The sequence below is a fragment of the Gobio gobio genome (genome assembly GCF_949357685.1).
Source record: "Gobio gobio genome assembly, chromosome: 24".
Taxonomy (NCBI): Eukaryota; Metazoa; Chordata; class Actinopteri; order Cypriniformes; family Gobionidae; genus Gobio; species Gobio gobio.
Genome location: NC_137120.1, coordinates 41,304,893 through 41,315,886, shown reverse-complemented (window position 1 = coordinate 41,315,886; position 10,994 = coordinate 41,304,893). Strand labels below are relative to the sequence as shown.

At 35.7% G+C, this 10,994-nt stretch overlaps 1 protein-coding gene across 1 annotated transcript in view; it reads right to left on the bottom strand.

The window, feature by feature from the left end:
- Positions 1-4,335: 4,335 nt before the first annotated feature.
- Positions 4,336-10,994, bottom strand: part of sass6 (SAS-6 centriolar assembly protein) — a 37,904-nt gene continuing 31,245 nt past the window's right edge. The window contains exons 12-13 of the mRNA XM_079807742.1: positions 7,972-8,053; positions 4,336-4,792 (exon numbers count right to left, since the gene is read on the bottom strand). Of these exons, the coding sequence (XP_079663868.1) occupies positions 4,656-4,792; positions 7,972-8,053 (219 nt within the window). The 3' untranslated portion in view covers positions 4,336-4,655. The remainder of the gene's footprint in view (positions 4,793-7,971; positions 8,054-10,994) is intronic.

Genomic DNA, 10,994 nt, shown 5'->3' with positions numbered 1-10,994 from the left:
CAATTGCAGTTTAGACCTCACAATTCTGAGAAAAGAAGTCAGAAGTGCAAGATATAAACTCGCAACTGCTCAAAAAAAGTCAATTGTGAAGAAAAGGTCAGAATTGCGAGTTTATATCACGCAATTCTGACTTTTTATCTCGCTATTCTGACTTTCTCGCAATTGCGAGTTTACATATTTGGATATAAACACGAAAATTGCCGCAATTCTTTTTTCCTCAGAATTTGAACTTTATAAATTGCAATTGCAGTTTAGACCTCGCAATTCTGAGAAAAGAAGTCAGAAGTGCAAGATATAAACTCGCAACTGCGCAAAAAAGTCAATTGTGAAGAAAAGGTCAGAATTGCGAGTTTATATCACGCAATTCTGACTATATCTTGCAATTGTGACTTTATAACACACAAATGTGACTTTATATCAAATGATGTGATTAGGGAGAAGCTTACGAGTTAACATTCACTGAGCAGTTATAGCATTAGCATTAGCTAACGGCTGCGAGGGGCAACACAAGACTAAACATCATTATTCAAAATACTACATCAAACTCAGCGTCCTGAACATGTGCTTTCTGCAACTAGCGCTAATTGTTTGGGCCAGCGATAAACTCTTTATACTCGGCTAAAGGAAATAACTTTTTTAAAAAGAACAACAAGATTTTCCAGGACATTTTCTCTAATTTTTGTTTTCCAGGACGAGTGGGAGCCCTGATAATGTTATAAAACAATAATTTTTTAATAAAGTATATAATTGGTAAAAATAAATGTTATGATTTTAACTATTGTTATAACATTTATTTTCACATTTTATATATTTTTTTGCGAAAATATTTTTCATAATTTACTCGTAATATTTAATGATAATGTTATAACATTTATTTTTACCAATTATATACTTTATTCTAAAAATACTTAATTGTTAATCATAAAACATTTAGTTTCACAAAATAGTTTGTGTAAAAATAAATATTTCATTAAAAAAAACTTAATTTTGTAATATTTATTGATACATTATTTTTACCAATTATATATTTTATTATAAAAATACTTAGTTTATGATTTAACAATTGTTATAATATTTATTTCCACAAAATATTATAGGCCTATATTTTTTCGGGGTGTGAAAACCCAAACTTTTCATAAAAGATGAAAAGATTTCATCAATCATAAAAGATGGCGGCCATCTTGTCACACTCAGCTCGCTCACTCATTGTGTAATGGTGCTGCACTTTTTAAATAACCATAACTTGCTCAATTTTCTACCGATTTTCAAACTGTTTGGTTTGTTATAAACGTCAGAGATGTAGTTATGACACTGCATACTTATGAATAATTTTTCATAATTTGTTCAAGCATCCAGAATTATAGCCACGTTAATAACGTTTGTTAGAAACCGAACCGTTTGTAAATGCGTCCAGATTTCAGCGAGATAAGAGTATTTGTGTTCAGATCACTCGCCTTACATCAGGAGCCGCCAGAAAGCTGGCCTGAGACAAGATGGCCGCCAGAAAGCTGGCCTGTGACAAGATGGCCGCCAGAAAGCTGGCCTGTGACAAGATGGCCGCCAGAAAGCTGGCCTGTGTCAAGATGGCCGCCAGAAAGCTGGCCTGTGACAAGATGGCCGCCAGAAAGCTGGCCTGTGACAAGATGGCCGCCGCTGATGACGTTAAGACATCTAGCCTTTATTATGGATATCTATGGGCCCTGTCCTAAATGGCACCCTTCACGTGCACTTTCGGTCTTGTGGACTTAAAATGGCCGCCGTGTGCGTGTGTCCATTAAGACCGCAGGGTGTCCCATTTGTCATTTTAGGTCTCAGAAGGTGCTCGCGAGCGGTCGATATCGTTCCTTGCTTAAGAGTTACAGTAAACATTAAGCAAATCACATGTCCTGTGTTTCCTTTAATTATAAAACACTCAATTGATCATGTTTGTAGTTTTAAACATGGTGTAATTGGTGTCAAACCCTATAAAAGACGGCCGTGACATCCAGTTCCCTTACCGAAATCCTCAACAAGCCGAAATAAAATGAGCTTTGGTGCTATCGCCAGATTCCCAAACAGAACTGGAGACATAGACTGAACACACATCGCCATCAAACACATCGTATTTAAACCCTCTGGGGTTCTTCATTTATGGGTCAAAAATGACCCGGAGGGCGGGATTAAGATAAAAAAGATTTGTGTAAAATCAATGAAATATTTTTGTTCCATAATATTTTTTATTTTCTTTTTTGGTCTTTTGAGATAATTTTATGATTTTTAATTAATATTTATGCAACAATTATGACCCATTTTTTCCCATTGAATATAATAAAAAAATGTGTATGTATGTATAATATATTATTTTTTTTAATCAAAGCTGTATTTAATTTTAGAGTCAAGTCTAGGCCTCATGAAAGCAATTTTTTAAATGAGATCGGTGCCATCCGGTGGACACATTGAGCATTTTTATCACGCAATAGCACATTTTTACCACTAGAGTGGAGCTTGCGTTTAAAAAAAAAAAAAAAAAATCGTAACTTCATCGGAATGGTCCGAAACTTGGTGACTTTATTGGTAATTGGTATATGAACACCCAAAACAATTGGGGACAGGATTTGAAAAGTCTAAGTGGTCGTAAAAAAAAATAGTCACACTCAGGACCTTCGGGTCAAAAATGACCCCCATAGGAAATGAATGGAAAATTAGCAAAAATATGAAAATACAGAGTTTTTTTGTGCATACAATCTACAAATCAGCCAGGATGCAGAAAAAAAGACTCAACAGTGAAGATCTCTAAAACATCAAGAGTGCAAAACAGACAAAAAAACACACACACACACACACACACACTTATACACACAAAAACACACTCACACACAAATTAACGCGTGCCATTCCAAAAGCTAATTGTATTTTTGTGTGTGTGTGTTTTTGTGTGTATAAGTGTGTGTGTGTGTGTGTTTTTGTGTGTATAAGTGTGTGTGTGTTTTTGTGTGTATAAGTGTGTGTGTGTTTTTGTGTGTATAAGTGTGTGTGTGTGTGTGTGTGTTTGTTTTTGTGTGTATAAGTGTGTGTGTGTGTGTTTTTGTGTGTATAAGTGTGTGTGTGAGTGTGTTTTTGTGTGTATAAGTGTGTGTGTGTGTGTGTGTGTTTTTGTGTGTATAAGTGTGTGTGTGTGTGTTTTTGTGTGTATAAGTGTGTGTGTGTGTATAAGTGTGTGTGTGTGTGTGTTTTTGTGTGTATCAGTGTGTGTGTGTGTGTGTGTTTTTGTGTGTATAAGTGTGTGTGTGAGTGTGTTTTTGTGTGTGTGTGTGAGTGTGTTTTTGTTTGTATTTTTGTGTGTATAAGTGTGTGTGTGTGTGTGTGTGTGTGTGTGTGTGTGTTTTTGTGTGTATAAGTGTGTGTTTTTGTGTGTATAAGTGTGTGTGTGTTTTTGTGTGTATAAGTGTGTGTGTGTTTGTTTTTGTGTGTATAAGTGTGTGTGTGTGTGTGTGTGTGTTTTTTTTGTGTGTATAAGTGTGTGTGTGAGTGTGTTTTTGTGTGTGTGTGTGTGTGAGTGTGTTTTTGTTTGTATTTTTGTGTGTATAAGTGTGTGTGTGTGTGTGTGTGTGTGTGTGTGTTTTTGTGTGTATAAGTGTGTGTTTTTGTGTGTATAAGTGTGTGTGTGTTTTTGTGTGTATAAGTGTGTGTGTGTTTGTTTTTGTGTGTATAAGTGTGTGTGTGTGTGTGTGTGTTTTTTTGTGTGTGTATAAGTGTGTGTGTGAGTGTGTTTTTGTGTGTGTGTGTGTGTGTGAGTGTGTTTTTGTTTGTATTTTTGTGTGTATAAGTGTGTGTGTGTGTGTGTGTGTGTGTGTGTGTGTGTGTTTTTGTGTGTATAAGTGTGTGTTTTTGTGTGTATAAGTGTGTGTGTGTTTTTGTGTGTATAAGTGTGTGTGTGTTTGTTTTTGTGTGTATAAGTGTGTGTGTGTGTGTGTGTTTTTTTTGTGTGTGTATAAGTGTGTGTGTGTGTGTGTGTTTTTTTTTTGTGTGTATAAGTGTGTGTGTGTGTGTGTTTTTGTGTGTATAAGTGTGTGTGTGTGTGAGTTTTTTTGTCTGTTTTGCACTCTTGATGTTTTAGAGATCTTCACTGTTGAGTCTTTTTTCCTGCATCGTGGCTGATTTGAAGATTGTATGCACAAAAAAACTCTATTTTCATATTTTTGCCAATTTCCCTTTCATTTCCTATGGGGGTCATTTTTGACCCGAAGGTCCTGAGTGTGACGATTTTTTTACGACCACTTAGACTTTTCAAATCCTGTCCCCAATTTTTTGGGGTGTTCATATACCAAGTACCAATAAAGTCACCAAGTTTCGGACCATTTCGATGAAGCTGCGATTTTTACCATTTTTTATTTTAAAAAATTCGGGTCAGAAATGACCGAAGAGCCCCAGAGGGTTAATGATGTAGATGGAAAAGGGTTTAATTCTGTCAATGTGCGAATCATATGTGGTTGATTGGAGGCGTTTCCGAATGCTAATGAACGAGTATGAGACTTACACACATGAGGGATTTATCAATGATTGCGTACTCATGTTTGATGAATACGGATTTTATTGTACTTTCATTCGTAGGATGAAATCTAGAAGCTTTAATCCGCTTTCCAGCTACGTCAAGCAGACAAAAAGCGGCTACATTTTCAGAGGCGTGTGATTACCATATTGTGCGAGACACTTCCTGTTCTCATCCCTGCGGCAGGAGTGTCGAACATTCCCAGCGGTTCCTGTTTCCGAGAGAGCTGGTTCTCATTCAGCTGCTTGTTCAGCCACGTTATTACTACATCAGCAGAAAAATACAGAATCAGACACAGAGTCAACACACACAGACGGAAGTTTGTCAACATTAAAGTGATTTTCCACCAGTGGATGTGTATGATTATATTGAGCTACTGCCCTGATGCATTGTGGTAAACGGACACAGACTGTGCTCAGAGTTATGCTGTTATTATTTATTTTATTCACGTTTCTGCCTGGATCCTCATGGTGCCGTCCAACTGATGAAAAAGTGTTGCCGTAAACAATCTATTTTAACAATAGACTTTCTTTCGTCATATCGCAAAACCCTTACACATATATACATATATACATTTGGCTTTGGCTTTGCTCAGTCGGAGACACTAAATATTCAACTATATTACTGATCAGCTCATTTCAATGATCATAAAGTCATAATTATAAGATCAAATGTGGAAAATGTGATTTTAAAAGTCCTCATTATTAGATAAAAAGTCAAAAATATGATTTTAAAAGTCCTCATTATTTGATAAAAAGTCAAAAATGTGATTTTAAAAGTCCTCATTATTTGATAAAAAGTCAAAACTATGACATGCTAAGTCATTATTATAAGATAAAATGTGGAAAATATGATTTTAAAAGTCCTCATTATTAGATAAAAAGTCAAAAATATGATTTTAAAAGTCCTTATTATTAGATAAAAAGTCAAAACTATGACATGCTAAGTCATTATTATAAGATAAAATGTGGAAAATATGATTTTAAAAGTCCTCATTATTAGATAAAAAGTCAAAAATATGACATGCTAAGTCATTATTATAAGATAAAATGTGGAAAATATGATTTTAAAAGTCCTCATTATTAGATAAAAAGTCAAAAATATGATTTTAAAAGTCCTCATTATTAGATAATGTCAAAAATACGACATGCTAAGTCATAATTATAGATCAAATGTTGAAAATAGGATTTTAAGTCCTTATTATTAGATAAAAAGTCAAAAATATGATTTTAAAAGTCCTCATTATTAGATAAAAAGTCAGAAATATGATTTTAAAAGTCCTCATTATTTGATAAAAAGTCAAAACTATGATTTTAAAAGTCCTCATTATTTGATAAAAAGTCAAAACTATGACATGCTAAGTCATAATAAGATAAATGTTGAAAATATGATTTTAAAAGTCCTCATTATTAGATAATGTCAAAAATATGACATGCTAAGTCATAATTATAGATCAAATGTTGAAAATATGATTTTAAAAGTCCTCATTATTAGATAAAAAGTAAAAAATACGACATGCTAAGTCATAATTATAAGATAAATGTTGAAAATATGATTTTAAAAGTCCTCATTATTAGATAATGTCAAAAATATGACATGCTAAGTCATAATTATAGATCAAATGTTGAAAATATGATTTTAAAAGTCCTCATTATTAGATAAAAAGTAAAAAATACGACATGCTAAGTCATAATTATAAGATTAAATGTTGAAAATATGATTTTAAAAGTCCTCATTATTAGATAATGTAAAAAATACGACATGCCAAGTCATAATTATAAGATTAAATGTTGAAAATATGATTTTAAAAAGTCTTCATTATTAGATTAAAAAGTCAAAACTATGACATGCTAAGTCATAATTATAGATCAAATGTTGAAAATATGATTTGAAAAGTCCTCATTATTAGATAAAAAGTCAGAAATACGACATGCTAAGTCATTGTGAGATGAACAAATTAGGACTTAAATTCTAAATTTTGGATTTAAAGTCAAAATTATGATTAAAAGTCCTAATTATGAGATTGAAAAACTGAAATTAGATTTTAAATAAGTCTAAATTATGACAAAAAACATACACTAAGACATTTAAGAGATGAAATCATGCTTGTTATTTTTTTAAATGCGCACACTTATAATAATAATATTTACATTATTGTTTTCATTTTGTGCAATATATATATATATATATTAGGGCTGGGCAAATTAACGCGTTAACGCGGGCGATTAATTTTTTCAGCTTAACGCAATTAAAATATTTAACGCAAATAACGCAGCGTCTGTTTTTATATCCATTTTTGCTTAGCGTTGCATGATCATCATCACGCTCTTATTCATGTAAATGCTTCCAATCGCGACAAGACACAAGAGAACGCGCTGTATGCCAATGTCCTGTGTGTGTGTGTGTGTGTGTGTGTCAGTGTCCTGTCTGTGTGGATGCGTCTCATGTCAGCTAATCAAGGGACACACACACACACACACACACACACACACACTCGACGCATAGATAGACTCGCGTCAGTTTCCTGCTCACATCGAGTTCTCTTTTGCTCTTGAACAAACAATAACACAGAGGATTTTGAGTATTCTCATATTAGAGTCTTAAATTAGTTAAATAACGTCTTAAATGAACTTAAAGAGCTTAGAGGAAATGAGATGCGCGGGACAGCGCGTGAGATCCGCGGCTGTTCTTAAAGTGACAGTAGCACTGATGATGATGTCATTAATGTTCATCAAAGAACAACGGGAACAGAGACAAGTGTAGCTTTAATGATGATTCATCTATATTTCATTTATTATTTATGCAGTTAAGAAAGATAACTATTACATTTCTGTATATGTCTAACAGGGAAGGCCATGGGTAAATATAACATTTATTATTTTGGGTTTATGTAAAGATTGTTTTAAGTTCACTTAAATTAAAAGTTGTCTTTTTTTAAAGCCTAATAAATGTTGAAATTGGGAGCTTTCAGTTATACTGTAATGTAACGTCATTAATGTTTCATAGACACTTTAGTATCTGTGAGACTGGCCTTCATTCATAAAAATATGACAATACAACACATATTTAAAATATGCTGTCAATAAATTGTTTATACATTAATTTGGAGAGTAACTGAAATTATTACAATATCAAAATTTTAAAAACGTAAAATATTAAAAACTTGCGATTAATCGCGATTGATTACAGAAAAAAGTGCGATTAATTAGTTAATTTTTTTTAATCGATGCCCAGCACTAATTTATATATATATATATATATATTTTTTTTCCTTTTTTACAGCAGAAATGAATCAATCAAAAACTCCTTTAGCTCTTCATCTCCAACTAAACTCATGTCCTGTCATCAGTGTGAAGCTGAAGCTGTGTGTGTGTGTGTGTGTGTGTGTGTGTGTGTGTGTGTGTGTTAGAGATAAAGAGGACTGGACTACACACAGAACTCACCGTTCTCATTGGTTTTCAACACTTCCCTGCTCTCGTCCAGTTTCTGAATTGTAGCTTCCAGCTGCTCCTTCAACTTTGCGGCCTGAAACGACAGAAGCGGCTGGTGAGCGTTTGCCAGTTCTGGAGGTTCTGTGATGCAGCAGCTCTGATTAGGGGTCGACCCATATGGATTTTTTAGTGCCGATACCGATTTTTTTTCCTCAGCCTTAGCCGATGACAATACGGCTGCCGATTTTCTTGAGCCGATATTGCTTTTGCTCCCTCAATTTACATCATAAAAATGACACAATGATCAGGATGATAACAATTTAAAATTTTAAAAAAGGAACATTTATTGAACAAAAAAAAAAACAATACTTAACAAATAGTAAAAACAGGTGAGGTAGAAAAAGAAAAAGAGTTCAGTGGTGAAAATAAATTAATTCTGAAAATAAATATTTAAGCATAAATAAAATAATTACACTATTGCACACAGTATCAACAAGCGAGCAGCATAATAAAGTACACACTGACTGCACTATACTTCATTTAAAACTATTTACAACCTAGTCACAAATATCGGCGAACGCAGCAGCCTTATATCAGCCGATACACATAAAAATCACAAATATCGGCGAACGCAGCAGCCTTATATCAGCCGATACACGTAAAAATCACAAATATCGGCGAACCCAGCAGCCTTATATCAGCCGATACACGTAAAAATCACAAATATCGCCGAACGCAGCAGCCTTATATCAGCTGATACACATAAAAATCACAAATATCGCCGAACGCAGCAGCCTTATATCAGCCGATACACGTAAAAATCACAAATATAGGCGAACCCAGCAGCCTTATATCAGCCGATACACGTAAAAATCACAAATATCGCCGAACGCAGCAGCCTTATATCAGCTGATACACATAAAAATCACAAATATCGCCGAACGCAGCAGCCTTATATCAGCCGATACACGTAAAAATCACAAATATCGGCGAACCCAGCAGCCTTATATCAGCCGATACACGTAAAAATCACAAATATCGGCGAACCCAGCAGCCTTATATCAGCCGATACACGTAAAAATCACAAATATCGCCGAACGCAGCAGCCTTATATCAGCCGATACACGTAAAAATCACAAATATCGCCGAACCCAGCAGCCTTATATCAGCCGATACACGTAAAAATCACAAATATCGGCGAACCCAGCAGCCTTATATCAGCCGATACACGTAAAAATCACAAATATCGCCGAACGCAGCAGCCTTATATCAGCTGATACACGTAAAAATCACAAATATCGCCGAACGCAGCAGCCTTATATCAGCTGATACACGTAAAAATCACAAATATCGCCGAACGCAGCAGCCTTATATCAGCTGATACACGTAAAAATCACAAATATCGGCGAACGCAGCAGCCTTATATCAGCCGAAACACGTAAAAATCACAAATATCGGCGAACCCAGCAGCCTTATATCAGCCGATACACGTAAAAATCACAAATATCGCCGAACGCAGCAGCTTTATATCAGCCGATACACGTAAAAATCACAAATATCGCCGAACCCAGCAGCCTTATATCAGCCGATACACGTAAAAATCACAAATATCGCCGAACCCAGCAGCCTTATATCAGCCGATACACGTAAAAATCACAAATATCGCCGAATGCAGCAGCCTTATATCAGCCGATACACGTAAAAATCACAAATATCGGCGAACGCAGCAGCCTTATATCAGCCGATACACGTAAAAATCACAAATATCGGCGAACGCAGCAGCCTTATATCAGCCGATACACGTAAAAATCACAAATATCGGCGAACGCAGCAGCCTTATATCAGCCGATACACGTAAAAATCACAAATATCGCCGAACGCAGCAGCCTTATATCAGCTGATACACGTAAAAATCACAAATATCGGCGAACGCAGCAGCCTTATATCAGCCGATACACGTAAAAATCACAAATATCGCCGAACGCAGCAGCTTTATATCAGCCGATACACGTAAAAATCACAAATATCGCCGAACCCAGCAGCCTTATATCAGCCGATACACGTAAAAATCACAAATATCGCCGAATGCAGCAGCCTTATATCAGCCGATACACGTAAAAATCACAAATATCGCCGAACGCAGCAGCCTTATATCAGCCGATACACGTAAAAATCACAAATATCGGCGAACCCAGCAGCCTTATATCAGCCGATATACGTAAAAATCACAAATATCGCCGAACCCAGCAGCCTTATATCAGCCGATATACGTAAAAATCACAAATATCGCCGAACCCAGCAGCCTTATATCAGCCGATACACGTAAAAATCACAAATATCGCCGAATGCAGCAGCCTTATATCAGCCGATACACGTAAAAATCACAAATATCGCCGAACCCAGCAGCCTTATATCAGCCGATACACGTAAAAATCACAAATATCGGCGAACCCAGCAGCCTTATATCAGCCGATATACGTAAAAATCACAAATATCGCCGAACCCAGCAGCCTTATATCAGCCGATACACGTAAAAATCACAAATATCCCCGAACCCAGCAGCCTTATATCAGCCGATACACGTAAAAATCACAAATATCGCCGAACCCAGCAGCCTTATATCAGCCGATACACGTAAAAATCACAAATATCGCCGAATGCAGCAGCCTTATATCAGCCGATACACGTAAAAATCACAAATATCGGCGAACGCAGCAGCCTTATATCAGCCGATACACGTAAAAATCACAAATATCGCCGAACGCAGCAGCCTTATATCAGCCGATACACGTAAAAATCACAAATATCGCCGAACGCAGCAGCTTTATATCAGCCGATACACGTAAAAATCACAAATATCGCCGAACCCAGCAGCCTTATATCAGCCGATACACGTAAAAATCACAAATATCGCCGAATGCAGCAGCCTTATATCAGCCGATACACGTAAAAATCACAAATATCGCCGAACGCAGCAGCCTTATATCAGCCGATACACGTAAAAATCACAAATATCGCCGAACCCAGCAGCCTTA